At 40.3% G+C, this 26596-nt stretch overlaps 1 protein-coding gene across 1 annotated transcript; it reads left to right on the top strand.

Annotated features, from left to right (window-relative positions):
* Nucleotides 1-35: 35 nt before the first annotated feature.
* On the top strand, nt 36-25251 carry SBDS (SBDS ribosome maturation factor). Its single transcript, XM_089668479.1, has 5 exons — nt 36-285; nt 12997-13126; nt 16588-16788; nt 18383-18547; nt 24342-25251. Exons 1-5 carry the CDS (start codon nt 158-160, stop codon nt 24468-24470), a joined length of 753 nt encoding a protein of 250 aa, XP_089524605.1. The 5' UTR covers nt 36-157; the 3' UTR covers nt 24471-25251.
* The last annotated feature ends 1345 nt before the right edge of the window (nt 25252-26596 follow it).

Here is a 26596-nt window from a genome sequence, read left to right as displayed (position 1 = left end):
AGCCAATGACAGCCCAGCTGGAGTAGAATCACTTCCGCCAGCACTTTGCTGCTACGCATGCAGGCTGTATGCAGTAAGGTGTGAGTGTCGTGCCGGGGCAGAGTGTGTATACGGAACGTACGTTGGTATAGAGGAAGGAGGAGAGGCAGCAGGAGACATGTCTATCTTCACCCCTACCAACCAAATTCGCTTGACCAATGTGGCGGTCGTGCGGATGAAGAAGGGAGGGAAGAGGTTCGAGATAGCCTGTTACAAGAACAAGGTTATGAGCTGGCGCAGTGGAGCGTAAGTATTCACCGGCCATGGGTGAAAGTGTGCTGAGGAGCCAATTAGGTGATTCTGTGCTCCTGTGGGCGGGGCTAGACAAGTAGGGAGGTGTAGTACACAAACCTGAAGGCACACATTCAACCAGAACTTATTTATTTCAGGTACTTGTATAGCGCTGTCAGTTTACGCAGCACTTTACATATACATTGTACATTCACATCAGTCCCTAACCCTCAAGGGGTGTACAACCTAAGGTCCCTAACTTACATTCATACATACACATATTAGGACCAATTTGGACAGGAATCAATTCACCTACCAGCATGTCTTTGGAGGGTGGGAGGAAACCCACGCAAGCACAGGAAGAACATGCAAACTCCATGCAGGAGGTGCCATGATCGGGAATCAAACCCATGACCCATTTACTGCAAGGCCGACGTGCTAACCATTAAGCCACTTAGAACTTCTAAAGTAGAACTGAATGCAGCAGTTTGGATGGAGTAAGAGAGGGTTATAATCCCTGTTACTTTTTTTCCCGCCATCTGTGTTTTCTTGGGGAGATTTCCCCAAACCAGAAAAAATCCCTCCAAAGGGTGGGAATCCCAGGGTGTCACCAGAACTAGTGTCCCCATTGGAAGATTTCCCCTCTCTTCCTGTTCTGGTGCCCGTTCACAATTTGTGATTTTTATTTTTCACTTTGGCTCAATTCTCACTTGCAGTCAGGGGTAGTAAAAATATGCAATTGAACCTCTTATTACAGCCCTTTTTAAAGTAGAGCTTCAGTCTTCTGCTAGAAAAATAAAAGTCCACTGCTACAAAAACTGTAGCGGCTGTTTAAAAAAAAAAAAAAAAAAAAAAGCCACTCACATGTCTCTCGATCCAGAGATGTGCTCACCTAAGCCAGGTTCACCAGCCGTCCGCTGTCCTCGGCTTCTTAAGTATGGGCACCCAGTTGTGACAGCTTGTGGCTTCACACCTTGGAGCCCACTGCACATGTGCAAGCAGAGCTGCCTTTTGTGAATAATCCTACAGTCTTCTGGGACTTGTCACGTATCCCAGAAGACTGCGTTGGGGAAGAACTACCGCTTCCGATCACCTAGGCCGCGGGTGTCAAACTGGTGGCCCTCCAGCTGTTGCAGAACTACAAGTCTCATGAGGCATTGCTAGGCTGACAGTTACAAGCATGACTCCAACGGGAAGATGCATGATGTCTTGTAGTTCCACAATAGCTAGAGGGCCATCAGTTTGATACCCCTGGCCTAGGTGGTCAGTGTGGGAGTGGGTACCTGTCAGAATCAAGTACTCACCCCCCCCCCCAGGTGCTTAACGGGGTGCCGGGGTATTGTCCTTAAAGCAGAACTTTCCCTTTTGGGTGGAGCTCTGCTTTAAGCTGCAAGGGCAGAAGGGGTTGTACACATGTTGCTGCGGCTGCAATGTGCTGTGTCAAAAATTGTACACCCTGCCGCACCCAGCAGCAGTATTGCATTTAGGCTATTATATAAGCTTTTGCCAGAGTTTAGGAGCAGCAGCATTTACAGGCTGTCAAATTAAATCAAATACCCTCTTATTGTTGGGACTATTATAGGCTCAAGAAGATGTGTGTAAACTTTTGTAGGAAATAACATGAAACACTTTATTGAAACAAAATATTAAAATACACATAAGATAAGAACATTGTGCTGCTACATGATACACACAGTGGATATGAAAAGTCTACACACCCTTGTCAGGTTTCTGTGATGTAAAAAATGAGACAAATATAAATCATTTCAGAACTTTTTCCACCTTTAACCTATAAACTGTATAACTCAGTTGAACAATAAACTGAAATTTTTTAGGGGGGGGAGTAAACATAAAAAAACTAAAATAATGTGGTTGCATAAGTGTGCACACCCTCTTGTAACTGGGGATGTAGCTGTGTTCAGAATTAAGCAATCACACTCAAAATCATGTTAAGTATTATTTTTATTATACAGGATTTATATAGCGCCGACAGTTTGCTCAGCGCTTTACAATATGGCTCAGCGCTTAACAATAAGTAGGAGTCAGTACACACCTGCCATCATTTAAAGTGCCTCTGATTAACCCCAAATAAAGTTCAACTGTTCTAGTAGGTCTTTCCTGACATTTTCTTAGTCACATCCTACAGCAAAAGTCATGCTCCACAGAGAGCTTCCAGTGCATCAGAGGGATCTCATTGTTAAAAGGTATCAGTCAGGAGAAAGGTACAAAAGAATTTCCAAGGCATTAGATATACCATGGAACACAGTGAAGACAGTCATCATCAAGTGGAGAAAATATGGTGCAGCAGTGACATTACCAAGAACTGAACATCCCTCCAAAACTGATGAAAAGGCGAGAAGAAAACTGGTCTGGGAGGCTGTCAAGAGGCCTACAACAACAGTAAAGGAGCTGCAGGAATATCTAGCAAGTACTGGCTGTGTGGTACATGTGACAACAATCTCCCGTACTCTTCATATGTCTGGGCTATGGGGTAGAGTGGCATAATGAAGCCTTTTCTTAGGAAGAAAAACATCCAAGCCCGGCTACATTTTGCAAAAACACATCTGAAGTCTCCCAAAAACATGTGGGAAAATGAGTTATGGTTTAATGAAACCAAGGTTGAACTTTTTGGCCATAATTCCAAAAGATATGTTTGGTGCAAAAACAACACTGCACGTCACCAAAAGAACGCCATTCCCTCCGTGAAGTATGGTGGTGGCAGCATCATGCTTTGGGGCTGTTTTTCTTCAACTAGAACTGGGGCCATAGTCAAGGTAGAGGGAATTATGAACAGTTTCAAATACCAGTCAATATTGGCACAAAACCTTCAGGCTTCTGTTTGAAAGCTGAACATGAAGAGGAACAATCCAAAGCATACATCCCAATCCACAAAGGAATGGCTTCACCAGAAGAAGATTAAAGTTTTGGAATGGCCCAGCCAGAGCCCAGACCTGAATCCGATCGATAATCTGTGGGGTGATCTGAAGAGGGCTGTGCACAGGAGATGCCCTGACAATATGACAGATTTGGAGTGTTCTTGCAAGGAAGAGTGGGCAAATATTGCCAAGTCAAGATGTGCCATGCTTAGACTCATACCCAAAAAGACTGAGTGCTGGAATCAAATCAAAAGGTGCTTCAACAAAGTATTAGTTAAAGGGTGTGCACACTTATGCAACCATATTATTTTAGTTTTTTATTTTTACTTCCCTCCACCTAAAAGATTTCAGTTTGTTTTTCAATTGAGTTGTACAGTTTATAGGTTACATTAAAAGTGGAAAAAGTTCTGAAATGATTGATCTTTCTCATTTTTTACATCACAGAAACCTGACATTTTAACAGGGGTGTGTAGACTTTCAATATCGACTGTAAGTGCCTATTCACATATACGGTTTGAACCACATTTAGTCCACATGATATGTGAAATAACATTACTTCCTATGGTGCCTGTTCACATATGTCCGGTGCACTGGCGGTATAGATTCAGTGCGGTTTGAAAAAGTAATGTATGATTTATGAGCAGTGCGTTCAGGTGCAGATTACAGGCTATTTGCCTCTATGGGAACTGTTTCTAAACCACATGTGAACAGGATAAAATTCTGACCTAATCCTGTCCTGAACCTGATGTAAACCTGTCATGAACCACTGAACAACTACTGTATCAATTATCTGTGAAACCTGAGCTTCAATCTGCACTGTATATGTGTGAATCTGCTCTTAAGAAGTCTCACAGTCATTGTAACAAGGAGCCTAAATAATGTGAACATGATGCAAAGCAGGCATTGACTCATTTCAAGACAGGGCTTTAAGCTTCTTCTTCAGAGGTGCTTTTATGCAGATTGAAGGTATCCTATAATGTAAATACAGCAGTGAATATACATGCCGGCACACAGAACATTATCTAACCTTCAGCATGACATTGAATACTAACCCATGTGTTAGACAATTATACAAAAACAGCTGCCTTTGTTTAAAACTAGATGTATACTGTCGCCCCCTCTGTAGCCACCACTAGCAGGATCAGTGGACACAAGAGCCACATCCTCTCAAGCTGCTGAGGCCACCGAAATGGACAGAGATGGTAGAATGTATCCCAGAAAATCAAGAAAAATAAAAATGGTGCCGCGCCCTTATATTAAACCTATATTAAGAATAATTAAAATAATAATTAAAAATATTAGCAATTAAATGAAAATATTAACATAAATTACTACAATATAAATCAAATCTTCAATTCATTAAATTGCACACGAAAAAAATAAATAAAATATATATATATATATATATCTATCAAAAATAAATATATCTATAACTAATAAAATGTCCAATACATATGAGAGTCCAATCACGGATTAAATCCCATCTAAATGGGGCTTATTAAAATTGCTGTAATGTACTATTCACATAATCCCGGATGGTAATACTCAAAAAGGTAAAGGGTTACTTGATGTGTTCCTCTATGGAAAACAGGCTGGATGATTCGCCTCTTTGCTCCTGCTGATCCTGCTATGGATAGATCGAGGGTGAGGTCTTCCCTCCAACAGATTTTATCTGCTTTCTCCCTATTACTCCACGTATTACCAGGAGGAAAAAGAGAGAGGAATAGTGCCTTATCCTTAGTTTAAAATATATGTTTTAGTGCAAATTTTGCACTTACAGATATTAAAATAATACAGCGCCTTTAGTGAATGTGATGTGTCCAGCCTAGACGGCGTGCGGACACACACTGCCTGTACTCGCCGTTCGTAGGAGTCGGGTACGTGTCGACGTCCGTGCCCCTCCCCAACGCGTTGCGCCACAGGGTCATGTGGCTTCCTCCGGGGGATGTGATTGCATTACTATTTATCCCAGAAAATGCTGTCAATAACCAAAAAGTACAACTATCAAAATATGCTTTATAAATGTAAACATCCCAGATGACTAGAAAAATATATAATACATGAAGAAAGTGAAAGCTTACACCGTATATTGCAGAGATGTAAATAAAGCTGGATATGGAGCTCCCAAATGTTGGGTGCTGTGTAGTGGAGAGACCACCCAAATAATCGGTAGCTGATAAAGCAGGGCTTGACAACTTTTATTTGAATCTAGGAGCCAGCTAAAAAAAGTTAGGAGTTTTTGGATTGTCAGCGCCTGGGGCAAGGAAACGTTTGGGCGACAAGCTTCACGCGATTTGATTTGCTACATGGCAATCACAGCAAAACCGCACTATATTTGGGTGCCATTGAAAATATTGGCACCTGAAGCAGCATTTTGTGATCCTATGGATTCTGTCGTGATCCCAAACACCCAGATGTGAAGGGAGCCGCCCTGGTTTACACGTTTGATTCTGGATGTGTTTTCAAACTCACAGATTCCCATGACAGGCTAGAATGTGTTCCTGTTGAGGTGGTTCACACAGGTGTGATCCACATGCATTGTGTTTTGAGTGCCATTACAAAAAGGGTCCTGTGCGAGTTTGTAGCGCTGTGTTCCAGACTCGCAAGTGATAGAGTAGAGTGGCATGCGGAGATAAGTGTTAAAATAGGACTGCTATTGACAGGCATTTTTGCATTGAAGGCAGTGGGAGGCGTTTATTGAATTGAAGTCAGTGGGAAACCCACTAGTTCTGGGTTTTTTTATTCCAGCCAAAAATCGCCCCTGCCAAAAAAACATTGATAACAGTCTATGTGTGCATGGGTACATAGGATAACATGCTGGGGAGTTTACTGGCTGTAGAAAAAAACGTCAAAAGCCGAAAACAGCAGCTGTAAAAACATCAAGTGTGCATGAGGACTGAGTATTACAGGGATTTACAGGACAAATGGCTTCAAACTGGTACAACTTATGTAGGAGGATTTGTTTTATCTCTGTGTATCACCTGAGGCCAGTCACTTTACTGGGTATATGCAGGGGTTTACATTCACTTTAACCACTAGAAATTCTGGATAAACACCCTGCACACTGCTGTATACCCTTTCTAGTAAACTCTGCTATAAAAAAATAGGGATTTTGAATTCACACATATAGCAATACATGTTTAAGCTGGCCAACTGTGTCAGAGTAATCCCCCTATGGCTATTCCTACTCTACTCTGTAAATGGAAATTCCACATACATCTTAGTTTCATGTGTTGTGATAACATGCTGTAAAACATCACCGTTTGTTTTGCAGCATGTTGCCATGTGACACAGACCAGAATACTCTTTGTACAGTCAAATGTTTTTTCTTTTAAAACATGGTATACTTACCTGCTCTGTGCAATGGTATTGCACAGAACAGCCCAGAACCTACTCTTCTTGGGTCCCCTGCCAATGCTCATGGCTCCTTCTCTTCTCCCTGTGCTGGCACACCTGCACTGCATGCGTCTATAGACAAAAAGTCAATGGCTCCCCACTGCTGCACCTCTGTTTTGTTAGAGAGGGCTTCTACAGATGGGCACAGCCCTGGATCAAGATTGGGCTTACGTAAGTATAAGGGGGTGAGGGGCGATACAAATACTGAAACATTTTTTTACCTTAACCACTTCTTGTCCGTGCTATAGCCGAATGACGGCTACAACGCGGTCATCCAGTTCTGGGAGGGCGTCATCCCATAACGCACCCCCAGTGGTGCGCACCTGGTGCTTTCTGTGATTGCTGAGTCCTTTGGACACAACTGATCACGACACAGTAAAAGGCTAATCACAGCGGCCTTTTACCACATGATCAGCTGTGTACAATCACAGCTGATCACCATGTCAATACACTTGCTGGTTATCGGCAATACTTTCCTCACCGTGTCACATCATGAGGAAAGTACTGCTGATAACCGGCAACTGTCAAAGGAGACATCTCCAATGATAATCAGGGGACTGATTACCAGTGCCCTGATTATCAGTGCAGACCCAAAAGGGCCCAGCAGTGCCGCCCATCAGTGCCTCCTCATCAACGCACATCAGTGAAGGAGAAAAATTACCTGCTTAAAAAATTTTAAAATAAAGGAAAACTTTTCAAAATTTTCTGTATTTTTTCATTTATAGTGCAATAAATAAAAAACCCCGTGGTGATAAATACCACGAAAAGAAAGCTCTATTTGTGTGAAAAAAACTGATAAACATTTCATATGTGTACAGATTTGCATGACCACGCAATTGTCATTCAAAGTGTGACAGCACTGAAAGCTGAAAACTGGCCTGGGCAGGAAGGGGGTGAAAGTGCCCGGTAGGCTAGTGGTTAATGCAGGAAAGCATTAAGGTAAAAAAAATGTAGGCTTTACAACCGCTTTAAAGTGAACCTGAGCTGACAAAACCATGCAGAGCTTCTTGAATTTTGGTCACAGTCTGCAGACAGGGGTTGACTTCAGCAAGTAAAATAGTTAGCAGTAATTTTTAAATGCTTTAAGTTACTCTGTGTGAATAAGAATATTTCACAAATATAAAGTAGGTGTTATTCTAATTTGGCTGCAAACATGGACATACTCGTTAATGTTTTGGCATTGTATAATGAGCAGGTTTTTACATCACATGTGAGATCTGAACATTTTTCAGTGTTTATGTGCCCATGAGTAATGTACTACAGTGTAATGTATTACAAATAAAAACTACAAAAAAATCCAAGATGCATGGTATTTAGTTCTCCACCACTGTGAAACATGTAGAGGATCATAACATGGTTGGAGTTTGTGTTTGTTTTTTGTACTGTACCTCACTCCGGGATTGGGGTATTAGATCTATACCTGTATAGTTGCTAAGGGAAGCAATCTCTATATTAGAGGCAAGTCTTTAAAAATGTATTTGTGATTTTTAAAGTATAACTGAAGGCAAAACTTTTCCACCTTCTTCTGCCATGGATAAACGGACTCCAGACACCACTAGCGTGTCTAAGTGGGCTGCACTGTATGGGCTCCAGGATGCCTGGCAATGGAAACTCCCAGTTGATAGGCAGTATGCCTGTTTATCTTCCACCTTTAACACTTGCATAGATCTTATATATGTGTCTTCTGAATTGTTGGCTAAAGTGCGGGAGGTATACATACTCCCGAGGAATATCTCAGACCACGCTCCAGTGTAGAGTGTGGCGACGATCCAGCTACTGGATTTCAGATGAAAAAGTGGAGGCTGTGGCTGGCCGAGGTGGTCTAGGCTCTAGGATGCCTTTTAAGGCCTATGTCCGAGGGCAATACCAAACCTTGATCTCTACAGCCCGGAGACTTAGTACGCATACTATTGATTCTCTTGAACTTAGAGCATCTACCCTTGAACAGCAATATGTGGTGACTCGTAACCCCATTAGGTAGCATACCGGGAAGTTAGGCTTCTTAAAGTTGAAAATGCAAAAAAGCAGCAGTTACATCAGATGCAGCGCATATTTGAGCAAGGTGATAAAACTGGACACCAATTGGCCTGGCTCTCTAAAGAACAGACCAAAGTGCCTTCCATAGTATGCCTTCCACCCTGCTAACTAACCACGTGCAAATTAATGCTAGATTTGCTAACTTTTACAGTGAGTTATGCAGGCCATAGATGGGTCAAAAATCGGCCGATTTTCGGATCGTTAGTGGGCTATTTGTTCGGCCGTTTTTCGGTATTTTGGCCGTTTTTTTTTATCGGTAAAGTTGGGAAAAAAATCGGCAGATTTTGCCGATCGGCCGATTTTCGTGGCAATAATGGGCAAATCGGCTGATTTTTTACCGATAAAAAATCTGCGCATGAGCAGTGACCTGCAAGAGGAAGACAAAAAGAAGAAGAGGAAGAAGATGATGATGAAGAGGATGATGATGATGATGAAGAGGATGATGATGAAGAAGAGGATGATGATGATGATGAAGAAGATGATGATGATGAAGTAGTAGTAGTAGAAGAAGAGGAGGATGATGAAGAAGAAGAGGATGATGAAGAAGAAGTAGAAGAAGAGGATGATGATGAAGTAGAAGAAGAGGATGATTATGAAGAAGAGGATGAGGATGATGATGAAGAAGAAGAGGAGGATGAAGAAGAAGAGGAGTATGATGATGATGATGAAGAAGAAGAGGATGATGCTGATGAAGAAGAGGATGCTGATGAAGAAGAGGATGCTGATGAAGAAGAGGATGCTGATGAAGAAGAGGAGGAGGATGATGAAGGAGAAGGATGAAAAATAAGAGGAATTCCAGTCCGGCAAAAAGTGTGCCTGCAGAGAGCTCCGCTATTTCTTTGACAGTTCTTTGACAGTTCCTTGACATTTACAGAGGTTGCAACATTGTATCTATTTGTTTCCGAATAAAAACATCTGTATCCTAAATGGATACAAATAGATACATTGTTGCAACCTCTGTAAATGTCAAGGAACTGTCAAAGAACTGTCAAAGAAATAGCAGAGCTCTCTGCAGGGACACTTCTTGCCGGCTGTAGACGGGATGAAAATTGGCCGATTTTTTTTTTTTTTTTTTTTTTTACCATCGGTGGAAACGTCGGCGCTTGAACGACCGACTTTTCGTTTTTTAAAAGAAAAATCGGCTGTTTTTCTCCCCGTCTATGGCCTGCATTATACTCCTCTAGAATCCAATATACTGAGGATGCAGTTAATAATTACCTGGTGGACATAGACTTCCCTACCCTAACCTCTGAATAGCAACTCGCCCATCAAACTGTTGATCTATCATTCATTTAAAATAACATTATACATAAAACAACTATTACTAAAACAAAAAACGAAAGAGAGAGGAAAAACAAAAAGGAAAAAGAGAGACCTGTACTGCAATATATGGCTAAGGCAACAAAGGAGTGGCTCAAAAAGAAGCACATTAAGGTCCTGGAGTTGCCTTGCCAGTCTCCAGACCTTGATCCGATTGAAAATCTGTGAAGGGAGCTGAAAGTTCAAGTTGCCAAACGTCAGCCAACAAGGGATTTGCCACCAAGTACTAAGTCATGTTTTGTGAAGGGGATCAAATACTTATTTCTGTCATGAATATGCAAATCAGTGCATAATTTGTTAGACATGCATTTCTTTTGATTTTTTTTGTTGCTATTCTGTCTCTGTGTTACAATACACCTACCATTCGATTTTTAGACTGATCATTTCTTTGTGAGTGGGAAAACATTCAAAATCAGCAGGGGATTAATACTTATTTCCTTTACTGTAATTAGGGGGGCCATTGGAAGAGAAGATCTCACTTTATGCCAATGACACTTTACTTTATCTGAGAGATGCCTCTTCAGCTCTACCGACTTCTCTGGAGCTAATTGACGGGTTAAGCTTCTTCTCTGGTGTCAGAGTGAATTGGGACAAATCCGTCCTATTCTTTCTGGAGCCGGGGGAAACCCCTACGACTCCAGTGGCTCTGCTACAATGGGTGTCCCAATTTAAATACCTGGTGATAGGAGTTCAGAGAGACCTATCAGCGTACTTGATAGATAATCTTTATCTGATCCTTTCTAAATTAACTCAGATGTGCTGTGTGGAAGTTCCGCCCATTGACCCCAGTGGACAGGGTTAATTTACTTCGAATTACCTACCTGCCTAAATTTTTATATATATATTTAGAAAAACCTTGGTCCCAATCCCTAAGTCCTTTTTTATGAAATTAGGTCAACTCATCACATCCTTTATCTGGGCTGGCAGTGTCCCCCGAGTGGCTAAATCATCCCGCCAGTTGCCTACCTCCCTGGGGGGCTTAGCTCTCCCCTGTTTTCAAAAGTATTGCTGAGCTGCAGTCTTAGTGTCTGTGACGTGGTGGCTCTCGCAGATGCCGGACAACCCGGCTGTAGACTTGGAGGCGGCTTTTCTTTGCTTTTACTCTGAACTGAGCAGTTTAGTATTTTCGGGACCCGCTCTAATCCTGAAGTCACTGAACCCATGAAAACCAGTCTAAATGTGTGGAGGATTATATGGAGGGTTCAAGGCCATGGTCTCCACACACTCCACTATGGGGTATTCTCAGACTGCAACATTTCTACTCTATCCCAGATCCAATTGTCTGGGCGCAATATGACATGAAAACACTCCGGGACATAATATCAGGGGGGTACCTATTGTCCTTTGATGGACTTAAAGCCACTTACCAGTTGCCTAATTAAATGTTTTTCCGCTACTTACAGCTCAGACATGCTACCCAAACCCAATTTACCTTTCCCCTGTAGTTGATATCGCATCAAGTGGAGTCACTCTTGTCCACCAAACAACTGGACAAACTGCTATCGGCCCTCTACCACTGTATCTCCCAATTTGATTTTTCCGGAGTTTCTCTCTTATGGGATATTTGGTATGGGGATTTACCTACTCTGACAAACGGGGACTGGGAAGAGGGCATTCAAAAATACCTCCCTCTTATGGTATCAGCAAAGGATAGATGGATCCAACTAAAACTCCTGTATTATTCCCCCCAGAGGCTTACTTCTATTTACGATACAGCAGATCCTACCTGCCCCAAGTGATTTGGTCCTGCCCTTAACCGCAACTTTTATGTGGGGCAGTAGCGTCCGAAGTAGGTGCGGTAAGTGGCTTGACAATATCTATGGATCCACTAATGCTGGTATTGGGGATATGTGACACACTTTCCACCACACATCATACTAAACTATTTGTTTTATTCCTTGCATTATGCAAGAAAAGCTATTCTGCTTAAGTGGAAAGTGCCAGACCCTCCTATGATAGCCCAGTGGCGTACCCTGATCAATAATGTTCTTCCATTATACAAATTTATATATCTAGGCCGTAACTGCCCTAAAAAATTCCATAAAATTTGGTCGGCATGGATAAGGGCCTGGGATCTGATAATCTGAAGTACTATATTCTCATTTCCCTTACCCTCCCCCTCCTTTCCTGCATTCCCTTCTCTCTTTTTACTGTCTGCCTCAATGCTGGAGGCCTCCTGTTACTAAATCTGCAGCTCATACGGCCATTTTTTGGGTTGATTTTACTGTTGTGTCATGCAAGGGCCCATGGTATGTACCATACTAGGTTTTTAGCTACACCAGGGATGTTACTTTTACCCTAAATTCTATGGACATCGACCCTATAGGTGACAACAGGTTTTATATGTATCCAGGAGATATTTCTTATGATATGTATTTTCTTATCTCCCATCTTTTGCCAGCTTTGTGTTATGTTTGTTTTCTTTGTATGTTATTGAGATTATTATTGTACTGTCCTTTCATGGAAAACTCAAACTTCACTGTTTAAAAAAAAAAGCAAAAAAAACCCCTTTTCTTTTTTTTCTTTTATATAGTTTTGGATGGCGGGGGATAATTACACCTGTCAGGTTTTTATTGCTGTCTGTGTCCCCTTTAGGGAGATTCACCTTCTCTATTTCTGCTGTTTACCATTATCATCAAAAGCGAAAGTTAAAAGAAAATCCCAAATTTTGGGTTGACATCAGAACACTAATGGAGGGGAAATTTTTCAATGGGGACATTAGTTCTGGTGACACAGCAGGATTCACTCACTTTGGAGGGATTTCCTCTCACTTCCTGTTTTGGCTATGGTACAGGAAATGAAGGGAAATCTCCCCAATAGGACACAGATGGCAAGAACAAAACTGATGCGTTTTATAACCATTCCTTACTCTATGCCTTTAGTTACATTTTAGCTGGATTTGTCTAATAAAATTTATATTTTGGAATAAATTGTTATATGTGTCTTTTTTTTTTTTTTTTTTTTTTTTTAGCGCTAGCCTAAGGTCTGGATAGTTCTCGGCCATCTGCTTAAATGTGCAATACCAGCCATATGGAAATAATTGCATTTACATTATTTAGGTAATGAAATGTTTTTTTCTTGTTCTTTTTGGTCATAGGGAGAAAGATATAGATGAAGTCTTACAGACGCACTCTGTGTTCATGAATGTGTCCAAAGGTCAAGTAGCCAAGAAAGAGGATCTGGTCAAAGCATTTGGAACAGAGGATCAGACAGAGATCTGCAAGCAGGTATTAAAATTGTGCCAGTTAAAGGAAAAACTTTGTACATAATTGCTACCCAGGGCATTTTGTACTTTTTTGCTATTAAAAGTTATCTTTTTATTTCCTCTTTCCACCAGCCATACGCATTTATGCAGCCTTTCATGGGGTGGGCTTTAACACAGAGAGGCCACGTTATATACCTAAACATTTCTGTGCTCAGAGCGCATGCTCTGCGTGCTCCCAGCAGTTACCGGTGGGTACCAGAAAGCTTCCAATGCCTACTTGCGATTGGAAGCTTTCTAACCGTGTGACCACTGTGACTGCCAATCACAGCAGTCACATGATCAGAATGCATGCCTCCACCTCCCAGCATTTAGGACCTTTTTAAAGGGCTAGGAGACAGCAGCGGGAAGTGGTTAATCTGAAAGCAGCTATAATTTTCTAAAACTCTGGCCACACCTCTTTACAAATACTGGCCACAGTACTATGTGTACAGGACTTTCCAGATATGATTCCCCCTTTTCAAATCTTGGCACACTGCTTTTTGCCCAGAAGTCATCCTCTGGAGTAAGAGGTAAATAATTGATAAGATACTTTTAGCCCAGCACAGCTAAAGGGGTGCTGGGGCTACAGATAAAACGTTGAGAATGGATATGTGATTCAAGTATAGGCAGGCTCACTCATATGATAGTAAGTTCAGCAAGGACACTGGCAAATCATACATGCTATTCTTCAAAGTGAAAATAAAACTTCTTCCCTTCCCAAGATGCACATACGTCTTGTCCACTGTCTCCCATGTAAGCATCAAATCACATGATATTTAGTAGCATGTTCTCTCTGTCAAGGTATAAATGCCAGGGTCTAGGGTTAGACTGTAGAATTATCATACAGGCCGATCTGTTTTCTGCCTTGAGCTGAGCTGGTAAGCAACACTCTGTCAAGGTTGCCGAAAGGCAAAAACAAATTCAGTTTCTGTAATCTTTACAGCAATATTTTTTAACCTTTTTTTTTTTTCTTCAGCCAAGACACTCTTTAAAATGATGCACAATCTCAAGGCACCCCATTCTAAAAGTAAAAAACTAAGCTAATAGTTTTACATAATGCAGCAACATCCACACACCTATGACACCCAACATTAGAGGGGATTTATTCTTCCAGAGCAAATACACCTTTGCACACTGGTACTGACTTAGAGAGGGGCAAACAAGAACGCTGTGCAAGCGCTCGATGTCTTCCTTATCAACCGGTGACATGATTTCATTGGTTGTTGGTATGGACTGGTGGCTGGAAGGTTGTAATGGTGCACAATGAAAACCTTTTAACACCCCAGTCACATTGGGTGCGACTTGACATGCGATTTGCATGCCATGTGACTTGCAAATCGTATGCCAAGTCGCACTCTATTGTCCGCTATTAGAGCCGCACCGATTTCTAAAGTAGTGCATGCACTACTTTTGTTGCGATTTGCATAGACCTCTGTGTCAGATGTCTTGCAAATTGCAACTGAAATCGGCAGCTCACCCGATTTTGAAATTGTGCGACTTCACTGTAAATCGCACGATTTCAAAATCGGCTTTGATGTGACCGTGGGTTAAGTAAAAGGCAAGTTTCATTCATCCACTGGCTTGTATACAGACGTTGTGCTAAGGCACCCCTGAAAAAAAGGCTGCTCTACAGGATCTTTTTATACAAACATTTTTGTTATTCGTTAGAACCCAACATGGAGATATAACCGAACTGTAGAGGCATCCTGGGACAAGGAGGGAATATAAATAAATAACAAAAAAATAAGCTCTGCTAGTTAATAGAATGTGGTATGTTTTAATTACTCTGATGTTTATATTTTGAATATTACATGGCCATTGGTGACTGTTATTCTCTCTTGAACGCTAGCAAAAAATTCAAGGAATTGCAAATTTTTATTTTTTTATTGCTCTATCAGCCCATTGGTAAGTTTTTTTTCCTCACTCCCTGTCTTGGAGGTACATTTGGAAGAGAGAGCAAATGTTCCCAAAATGAGTGGAAATTCCACATTTGACACTTTTGCCTGAGTTAAATTTCTCAATCAGACGATTTCCCCTCCCCCCATTCCAATGAGAACTGTAAAATGTTTGGTTTTTTCATACTTTGCATTCACAAATTAATAGGAACATGTATAAATATTAAAAAAGGGGGGGTGGCAGACTTGATGGACTACCTGGTAATTTTTCTCTCGTCACTCCTCTATGTGCTTCCATGGAAAGTTCAAAACTAATCTTAGGAAGTAATGGGGGAGATTTACTAAAACTGGTGCAGTCAGAATCTGGGGCAGCTATCCATGGTAGCCAATCAGTTTCTAACTTCAGTTTGTTCAATTAAGCTTTGACAATAAAAACTGGAATCTGATTGGTTTCTATGCAGAGCTGCACCAGATTTTGCGCTCTCCAGTTTTAGTGAATAAACCCCAGTAGTTTGCTGGAAGAGTAGTTGATGCTTGAAATAGACTTCCAGTAGAGTTATTGAGTCAGTCAACAGTAAGTAGATTCAAACATGCTTGGGACAAACCTAGATCTATACTCAGACAAAAAAATTAAAAAATGTATAAATGAAAAGGGGGGGGCAGACTCAGTGGCCCTCTCCGTGGGTCTCTGCCATCACTCTTCTATGTTTCTAAGTTAGCGTTAATATCCCCAACCAAAGTGTAAACAGCAGTAACCCTTTCCTCCTCTATACCGCACTCATACGGGTTCAGTAGTGGTATCCCCAATTTGTGCTACACTCATTATGGGCATTGGGCATGTTTACAGCTGGATTTATAGGACTGCTGTTTAGGAAAAGTACTGAAGATCTATAAAACTTGTTTTTAGGGCTCATGTACACCACATGCAGTCAGGTACGTTTTTAAATGTAGCACAAATGCATGTTCAAGAAAAATGAATGCATTCCAATGGGCATAGTTGACATTACAGTGCTTTCATGTGTTTAAAAAAAATACAGCTTGTTGCATTTTTCCGCACTGGAACGCACTGCAAACACTCGCAAACATTTACTTAAACACAGCTTAGTAAAGAAAATACATTGAAATAAATTAAAACATTATTTCAAAAATCACACTGGAAATGCATGAAAACATACATATAGAAACACGAGGGGAGATTTCCTAAAACTGGAGCACTCAGAATCCAGTGCAGCTGTGAATGTCAGCCAATCAGCGTCTAACTTCAGCTTGTTCAAGCTTTGACAAATCCTGGAAACGAATTGATTTCTTTGCAGCGCTGCACCAGATTTTGCACTCTCCAGTTTTAGTAAATCTCCCCCACAATGAACACAGATTGTGGTGTAAATGAGCATTTAAAGCAGAACTGAAGGTAAGTATTAACACCTTTTTTAGTACAGTTTAAATGGATTATTTGAATATACTGTAATGGCCGGATGGTGTTAAATGTTTTATGTGTGATATATTCATCAAACATTTTACTTTTAACTTTGGTCTTCTTTTTTTGCTACAGATTTTGTCAAAGGGGGAGCTTCAGGTATCTGAAAAAGAGCGGAGTACACAACTAGAGCAAATGTTTCGGGATATTGCAACCATTGTGGCTGACAAATGTGTTAATCCAGAGACAAAGAGGCCATATACTGTGAACCTCATTGAAAGAGCAATGAAAGACATCCATTATTCAGTTAAAGCTACAAAGAGCACAAAACAACAGGCAAGTGAAACACTGTTACGTAAAAGAGAACTCCAAGCAAATGACAAAGCATTATTTGTTCTTGTAATATATTCCTTAAAGAATGATTAAATACATTTTAAATTACAGCCCGTATTAATACAGTGTTTTCTCATTATATTAAATTCCGCTGAACCCATACACAGCAGCCCTCAGATAGTGAAAGAGAAGGACAGCACTCTTAGCCAGATATTGTTCTGTTGCTTTGTTGCTATCCCTGTAACTCTGCTGGTTTTTCATTGTTTTTTCAGCATGCTAAAAAGGTTTTGGGGGGGGTGCAGTAAGGTAACAATGTAAACAGAACATTAGCAGCTAGCTATTCCTGCATGTACTGTATTCTTACATTAGATAGATCATGTCACCTAGGCACACATTTTACAAAAGGTCCATATGCAATGGCATTAGTTTTCTAAAGTACAGCGATACAGTAATTTCAGGTGTCGCTGAATTCAGCTAATGCATAGATCTTTACATTTTAGGTATATATGTGCATTTGCATCTATCATTCAGTTGACTAATGGAGGAAAAAAACTTTGTACACATAGCTGTTATTTGTACTAGTAAATACCCCTTTTGTTTGATAATGGACTCCTGATCTCCTGGTAAGACTGTGATCAGCCACATACAATTACACACCACTAATAAAAGTAGTCCTGGTCTGGGGACAGGCTCAGAGACCAGTGACTGTAGCAATAGAGAGGTACACAGGAAGTCAGGTGGACATAGGTGTAGATGTAACTGAGGAAGATTGGTCCTATATCTGGACCAACACCAAAGCCAGCTTGTGTACTGGCAGCTGAGATTGATTACTAGGTTGCGTACTTGCAGTATTGCAATCAACGGGGAACTTCCTATCATGTTTGGCGGACATGCCCCATGGTTCAGCAATTGTGGGCAGAGGATTTTTGTATATTGACCAAGTTGTTTGGGGCTTGGATCTCCTGCACCCCGAGTATGTGCCTTTGAACATGCGACCACCTGGTCTCCTTAAGGTACTATTGCAGACAGCTGTAAATCCATGAAAGTCAAGAATCACTCAGGTATGTGAGAAAATTGAAGATAGAGTCTTTTACCAAATGGATATACACATGGCAAATTGGTACCCCTGGACCATGCACTTCCTTCAGTCAGACTTTGACACAGATCTTTTAAACACACTGTGTATGAGCTTTAATGACCTGTTTCCGTTTCCTCTTTCTTTAATTCCATTCCATTTTTGTTCCATTACCTTTTCCTCATCCTCCCTTCTCCCCCTCTGCCCTCATCCTTTCATTTGTAAAAGGACAGAATATATAGCGGTTTGTTCACATGTGTGTTGAGCTGTATATATTATTAATTTCCATGACTTTATAGAGTCCTCTGTATATTTTCATATAGAGAGTCACTTTTACAATATAGCTTTTGTGATGCTATTTTCTTTATATGAAGCTCTGTATTCTCACCTATTGTGCCTAATCATAAAATACATAGATTTGTATTTTCTCAAAAATTTTATAAGAATAATTGAACTGCAAAAAATTTAGAAAGTGTAGCCTGCAGACTGTCAGTGTTTAAATGCATGTGCATTGTTTTTCAGGCCTTGGATGTCATAAAACAGCTTAAAGAAACCATGCAGATTGAGCGTGCTCACATGAGGTTGAGGTTTATCCTTCCTGCCAAGGATGGTAAACGACTAAAGGAAAAGCTGAAACCATTAATTAAGCTTGTTGAAAGTGAAGATTTTGACCAGGAACTGGAAATTGTAAGAAAATATCTTTTGACTCTTAACAATGAACTGCTCGTTTGCTCCCCTTTTGGTCTGTTCAATATACAATTGAAAATATATAATTGCAAAAAAAATAATAATTTGTTGATCCTGCCAGATACCTATTGAACTGCTAACGTTCTGTGCTTATGCTGTACTCTGTTAGCATTATTCCAAGCTGTCTTTGAACTACAGAACTCCTTTCCTTTTATGGAGGAAAGGAGAGTAGGAGGTGTAGTCCTAACACATTTCCTGTCCTCCGTAGATAAAATAACTTATAGAATACACTATATTGCTAAAAGTATTGGGACACCCCTCCAAATCATTGGATTCAGGTGTTCCAATCACCTCCATGGCCGCCGGTGTATGAAATCAAGCTCCTAGGCATGCAAACTGCTTCTACAAACATTTGTGAAAGAATGGGTCACTCCCAGGAGCTCAGTGAATTCAAGCGTGGTACAGTGATAGGTTGTCACCTGTGCAATAAGTTCATCCAGGAAATTTCCTTGCTGCTAAATATTCCACGGTCAACTGTTAGTGGTATTATGACAAAGTGGAAGCAACTGGGGCAACAGAAACTCAGCCACAAAGTGGTAGGCCATGTAAAATGTCAGAGCGAGGTCAGCGCATGCTGAAGTGCACAGTGCGCAGAAGTAAATAGCTAAACAACTCCAAACTTCATGTGGCCTTCAGATTAGCACAACAGTGCATAGAGAGCTTCATGGAATGGGTGTCCATGGCCGAGCAGCTGCATCACCAAGTGCAATGCAAAGCATCGGATGCAGTGGTGTAAAGCACACCGCCACTGGACTCAAGAGCAGTGGAGACGTGTTCTCTGGAGTGATGAATCACGCTTCTCTGTCTGGCATTAGATCAACATGTCTGGGTTTGCCGGTTGCCAGGAGAACGGTACTTGCTTGACTGCATTGTGACAAGTGTAAAGTTTGGAGGAGGAGGGATAATGGTTTTTGGTTGTTTTTAGGGGGGTTGGGCTTGGCCCCTTAGTTCCAGTAAAGCAAACTCCTAAGGCATCAGCATACCAAGACATTTTCCTGCTCCCAAGTTTGTAACTTTTGGAACAGTTTGGGGATGGCCCCTTCCTGTTCCAACATGACTGCGCACCAGTGCACAAAGCAAGGTCCACAAAGACATGGATGAGTGAGTTTGGGGTGGAGGAACTTGACTGGCCTGCACAGAGTCCTAACCTCAACCTGATAGAACACCTTTGGGATGAATTCCAGTGCAGACTGTGAGCTAGGCCTTCTCGTCTGACATCAGTGCCTGACCTCACAAATGCACTTCTGGAAGAATGGTCAAACCTTCCCATAGACACACTCCTAAACCTTGTGGACAACCTTCCCAGAAGAGTTGAAGCTGTTATAGCTGCAAAGGGTGGACCAACTCAATAATGAGCTCTACGGACTAATGCAGGCCATAGATGGGTCGAAAAAAAATCGGCCGATTTTTGCACCGTTAATGGGTTAATTGGTCGGCCGTTTTTCTGGATTTTGTCAGATTTTTTTGATCGGTAAAGTTGGAAAAAAATCGGCCGATTTTGCCGATCGGACGATTTTCGTGGCAATGATGGGCAAATCGGCCGATCTTTTTACCGATAAAAAAATCTGCGCATGAGCCGTGACCTGCAAGAAAAAGAAGGAAAGAAAGAAAAAGGAGAAGAAGAATTCCAGTCCGCTATTATATTTGACATTAAAAAGTATTGCAGTTGCAACAATGTATCTATTTGTATCTGAAAAAACATCTATATCTGAAATGGATACAAATAGATACAATATTGCAACCACGATACTTTTTAATGTCAAATATAATAGCGGGGCTCTCTGCAGGGACAGAAGTAATTAAATGCCGACCGTAGACGGGAAGAAAATTGGCCGATTTTTTTTTTTTTTTTTTTTTTTTTTTTTTTTTTTTTTTTTTTTCCTGCTGGGGAGAGTGATTCACCCCAGCAGGAACATTAAAAGCAATAGAAATTTGCCAGCGGTTTTCACACTATTTCACTCTATTCAAACAACAAGTTTTTTTGTTTTTTTTTTTTGTTTTTTTTTTTTTACTGTTGGTGGTAACGTCGGCCTATTGAACGACCGATTTTTCGGTTTTTTTTTTGTTAAAAAAACGGCCGGTTTTCTCCCCGTCTATGGCCTGCATAAGACTGGGATGTCATTAAAGTTTATGTGTATGTAAAGGCAGGTGACACAATACTTTTAGCAATATAGTGCAAGTTAAAATAAAGGAAAGAGAGTCTGAAAAAAACAAAGCTAATGCAAAAACCACACCTAATGAATGACAATATGGCTGCAATATATAACATTTTGGTGCTTGAATTTACAGACCATTTCAAATCCTCCTGTTAGCTATTTTGAACAAAAACAAACAAAAAACCTACCTTTTTTATTTTTGTGAAATATTAAGTATTAAATTGAAATATTCATACGTTTTATCCTTGTACAACTAGCAGGTGGGAAGTGTGAACCTGCTACTATAGTGTTTCAGGTAGCTGGTTTATTACTTTGTGTTATGTTCAGTCCTTGATCCACACTGCACAATAACTTAGAGGAGACTCAACTGCAGCAGTTAAAGAGGATCTTCACCCTGGAAAAAAATCTTAACACAGCAGCTACAAATACTGTACTGTACAAACGTATGTGCTGTACTGCACCACAAGAGACACTTGCACATTTTCAGAAATCACAAGGATCAGGTGCAGCTGTGTATACTAACCAATCGGCTTCTACATTTTATTGTCATAGCTTAATTAAACAAGCTGAAGTTATAAGCTGCTTGGCTAATATGCACAGCTGCACCAGATTTTGTGTGCTCAAGTTTAGTGCCCGTTCATACCGGTGTGATTTCAGGGGTGGTTTGCGAATTGAAATCACATCTAATGAATGTGAATGTCAGTGTCTCAGCATGTGCAATTTGCTGCAGCACGATTTCTAAAGTAGTTCTTGCATTACTTTTTCTTCAGTTTTGTTGTGATTTCACATACATAGAATATAATGGAAATCACACTGCAAATTGCAAGAAATCATTAAATATCTTCACAAGTAGCAATGAAGTCTTCAGGAATCGCACCTGAAATCACACAGAAATTGCACACAAATCGCAGCGGTGTGACCGGTAGCTTAGTCTAGGTTCACACCTAAGCGTTTTGCTGTGTGTTTTGCATTTTGCAGAAATGCACTACAGTCCATTTAGGCTAGGTTCACACCTGTGCAATTTGCATTTGGTCTGATTTCTGCAGTGCTTTTTGTGGTGCGTTTTGCATTTTTGCACATGGGTTGTTTGATGTGTATTGCGTTTTTTTTTTTGTTTTTTTTGTTTTGCCAACTTGTTGGGCAGAATAAAACTCAAAATGCATCACAAACGCACTACATGCATTTCTGTAGCGTCTCCATTGAAGTCTATTGAAGCAAAACTCAACTTTTGCATTTAAAAAAGTCCCTGACCCCTTCCAAAAAACGCACCGGGTGAAAACGCAGAGACGTGAACGTGTCCCTTAGGAAATCATGTTAAATGGACTGTAATGCATTTCTACAAAATGCTTAGGTGTGAATCTAGACTAATACAGGCCATAGACTGTTGGCTTATCTGCCGGTTTTTTTTTGTCTGAAAGAATAATCGGCCGATTTTCACACGGTTAGTGGGGCAATGGCATCGGCCGATTTTCACGGTTCCTCCTCATTTCTTTTATCGGTCATACTGGAAAATTTGCGAAAAACGGTCGATTTTCGCAATCATTGGTGGCAAGAGAACGATCGATGGTTCGTTTTTTGGATGAAAAATCGGCTGATAAACGAACCGTCTATGGCCTGCATAAAAGGTGGGAGGAAATCCTCAGTGGAACAAGTGTACAGATTGATAGGTTTCCCTTTTATCCCTGTTCTGATGACACCTGCAAAAATTTTCTATTTCCCATAATTTTCTGTCCTAGTATCTGTGGTCACCAGAGTGATTCTCCCCAGCAGGAACATTAAAAGCAATAGAAATTTGCCAGCGGTTTTCACACTATTTCACTCTATTCAAACAACAAGTTTTGGCTTTAGATATGCTTCAATATGTACATACCTACAGTTTAATAAAGTGATGGAAATACCTGATCAGCCAGTTCTTTCTTAGATGATTTCATCATATCAAGCAGCACACATTTTTTTATTCTACTTCATATTAAAATTTCACTTGTCAGATTAATATCTGGTTTGTAAGTGAATTACCCATACTTTGGTAACAATCCAGTTTTACTAGTTAAGACTTTTTTCAGCACAATGGAACAATAATGGCTCAACCTTAGGGGAAATTCCAGGACATCATTAGGACTCCAATCTTCAGCAGGGCCAGTAATCCAGCCTTAGTTCCAGATGTTCCAAGCAAACATTGTTTTTGTTACTGGGAACTGGTTGAAAAGTCACTTTTATCTTTTTTTTTTGTTTGTTTGTTTTTTAAATAACAAACATGAAATACCTGCTCTGGAATGGGTTTAGACAGAGTAACACCAATCCTCCACTTCTCAGGTTACGAGAAGGTTCTGAAAATAGTTAAAATAAAAATACCCTACTTCCCATGAATCCCAAGGCAATGAATATCAATGCTTTGGGTCACTCTTGCATTTATTGTTTAAACATTAAAGTCAAAGTAAATTGATTTTGGGTTAATTTTTTTAAAACATTCTAAATACGTTTACCTTTGACACCAGATTTACAGAGCTACATAGATTTCCTAAGAAATGTTATTGTATGTGTCTCTGTTGCAGTACCATGGTAAAACAGTTGTCAACATGATAGAAAGTAAGGGTAAATCTCTTAAACTGAGCACCAGATAGCAATAAAAAAAAACAGACAAGGAGTGCAATCCTTTCTTTCTTTATCCAGCACTAGAAAAAAAAGTTTGCATATTGACGTAAACTTTAAACATTGCACTGTTGATACAAGGCAGGATGGATCCATGTTTTCATGTTGTTTATGCCAAATTCTGACCCTAGCATCTGAATGTCACAGCAACCATTCTGCCCATTCTCCTCTGACCTCTTAACATCAACAAGACATTTTCATCCACACAACTGCCACTCACTGGATATTTTCTCTTTTTGGACCATTCTCTGTAAACCCTAGAGATGGTTGTGCGTGAAAATCCCAGTAGATCAGCAGTTTTTGAAATACTCAGACCAGTCTGTCTGGCACCAACAACCATACCACATTTCAAAGTCACTTAAATCGCCTTTCTTCCCCATTCTGATGCTCAGTTTGAACTTCAGCAAGTCGTCTTCACCATGTTTACATGCCTAAATGCATTGAAGTGGTGCCATGTGATTGGTTGATTTAGCAAATTGTGTTCCCAAGCAGTTGAACAGGTGTACCTAATAAAGTGGCCAGTTAGTGTATATAAAGCACATAACCATCACTTCTCTGAAGTCACTTCTGGGAATATGTGTTTCTGTCCATATGTGTTCTGTTTACATCCCTCATTACAAAACAGATCCTAATGAATAGGTTGTTAAGGTGCCTGCATTACATTATGGGATGAGGAACTTGCATTAGTCATTTGTTGGAGATAAGACCACATTCTCATATTGAATGTGCTCCATATTAGTCTGTTGGGGTCCTAGGCAACTGTGCTGACTTAAGATGTTCTTTCTTCATATATTATCTAAATATACATGATTTAATGTTAGCCATGATTTTTTTTCTCTGCTGGTTTACATATACTGTATGATGGTGTATGAAAAACAGTACTTTTGTTTTATATGTCGTGATTAAAATATGCTGTTTTACTCACTTAGGTGTGCTTGATTGATCCAGGCTGCTTTCGGGAAATTGATGAGCTGATACGATGTGAGACCAAAGGAAAAGGCACCTTGGAAGTTCTGAGCTTGAAAGATGTAGAAGAAGGAGATGAGAAGCTAGAATAAGAGAAACCATACACTAATGCTTGTTCACTATAGACTTCAGTATCTTACCACAATTAAATGCTTGGTTTTAAGACATATAGAGAAGTCAGCCTTTGTATTCATAACCGCTATTTTGGAAGAGTGGCCTTCCATCACAACTGACAAATGAAGAAGTTTGCCAGTGACATTAATCTAAAAAATTGCTAATATATTGCTGAAGGAGTTGCTCACACTAACACCACAAAATGTAAAATTTAGGACTTTATAACCACAGATGTTTTACAGTTTTTGAAAGATTATTTCAATTGTGTTTTGAATTTTATCCTCTCCATAGAAAAAATAGGCATCGAGTAGCTTTTCAACAACTTACAGCAAGTGTGCCTCACTGCTACTAAGTTTTACTTACTTATCTTGCTAGAGCTTAGTCTGACTTTTATCAAAATCTTGGAGGAGGTTTACGACATATACTAAGCAGTTGTTTAACTGAAACCATGATGGCCACCACTGTGCCATGTTTCTAGACCTTTAGAAGTGTGTTTACAGAATGCCCAAAGGGTTGCCAAGTACAACTTGGGGTGGTTTAAAGCAACAAGATGTTTCAGAATTTACCAGATCTAACCACAAGGTGGTGGACAACTGTTTTAAAAATGTAAGTGTTTGATATGCACTGTATGATGATCTTTTTAATTTATTAAGAATTACATAAGATATATTTTTATGAAATTTTTTTGTGTAACTTTAAAGGATATTTACACTTGTGTATCTATTGGATAATAAAGTTGGTTAAAACACTTGGATTAAAGGCTTCCCCTAAATATTTGGTGAAGTACATTATGAAAGATTGTAAGCATTGTGGATATAATTGTTTGCTCCACAAAAACTTTGTCCACACAGAGCAGCAGCTTGGAACACTAAGGCTACTTTCACACTGATCCGCAGCAAAAACTTATAGGCATCTTTGCCGTGCTTTCTGAGTGTTTTTAAAGGACACCAAAAAACTCTTTTCAGGCATTTTTTAAGGCACTTTTCAGGAGTTTTCCATTGATTTCAATCGGAAGAGGCCTTTTTGGCTCTTTTTTTTTTTTTTTTTAACTTCCCAAGCATGCCCCAAAGATGCTGCAAGCAGGAGTTTTTACATTGCACCGCAAGCGCAATGCCTCAGTGTGAAAACATACATAGATATAGATTCACATACTTAGGGAAGCGTTTTTCTTGAGCTTGTCTTAATGCAAAAACGCCTCCAAAAACTCCGCAATATGAAAGTAGCCTTAAAATGATACTAAACAGAGAAGTGTTAACTGCCATAAATCATATATATGATGCCACTGTATTGTCATTTTTTGTTTTGTTTTTAATCTTCTAAGTACCTTATTCCTGCAGCACTGTTGTGTGGTCACATAATCTCTCCCTGTTGTTTGGCATCTACAGGGAAAGATCTTTGGGAGGGGCTTCTGTTATTACAACATGAGTCTGCCTGCATAGCCCTGATTGGTGACTAAAAAAATCCGTTTCGAAAGAGCAATTCAAACTAAATTAAAAATATCACAAAAAGATCACAAAAAGCAATTTTATAGCTTCCTATAAATCTTTATTGAACATCACTTGCATTTTTGTGCATTAACCATTAGCCGCCCGGCCAATGGCCGTTTGGCGGCTTGAAATGCGCTCCTAAATTCCGGGTGCACGCCATTCGGCGTGCTCCCGCACATGCGCAGTTTGCGGCACAGCAGAGCGGCGCAGCAGCGGGATCTGTCACGGGCCGTGCACCTCGGACACGGCCGATGACAGATCCGAGTACCGGCTCCCGTAGCTGGTACCATGTGACCTGCTGTGACCAATCACAGCAGGTCACATGATAGTTGTATACAATGGATGGCTTCATTCATGATGCCATCCATTGTATACTAGTGCCTAGCTGTGAATGGTCACAGCAGGTCACATGCACATGTCATGTGATTAGCTGTGACCAAATCACAGCTAAGCACAAAAAAAAAAAAAGCTGAATGAATCGATTTCATTCAGCTAAATGCTTTCTTATAGCAAAGTAATTCTTTGCTATAAGCAAACTGTGTATAAAAAAAAAAAAAAAAAAAATGATCACTCCCCCAAAGTAGTACAATGTTACTATGGTAACATTGTACTACTTT

This window comes from Staurois parvus, unplaced genomic scaffold (genome assembly GCF_062004578.1).
Source record: "Staurois parvus isolate SC_StPar_1 unplaced genomic scaffold, SC_StPar_1.0 ptg000058l, whole genome shotgun sequence".
In the NCBI taxonomy this organism is placed as follows: Eukaryota; Metazoa; Chordata; class Amphibia; order Anura; family Ranidae; genus Staurois; species Staurois parvus.
The sequence above is the reverse complement of the archived record's forward strand: the minus strand, read 5'-3'. Positions and strand labels throughout refer to the sequence as shown.

Bases quoted from the DNA above. Each gene is read 5' to 3' on its own strand.
- SBDS (XM_089668479.1), top strand. From the start codon at position 158: ATGTCTATCTTCACCCCTACCAACCAAATTCGCTTGACCAATGTGGCG. The intron at 16,789-18,382 runs GCAAGTGAAACA...ATTGTTTTTCAG, and splicing joins CAAAGAGCACAAAACAACAG to GCCTTGGATGTCATAAAACA. The intron at 18,548-24,341 runs GTAAGAAAATAT...TTACTCACTTAG, and splicing joins TTGACCAGGAACTGGAAATT to GTGTGCTTGATTGATCCAGG.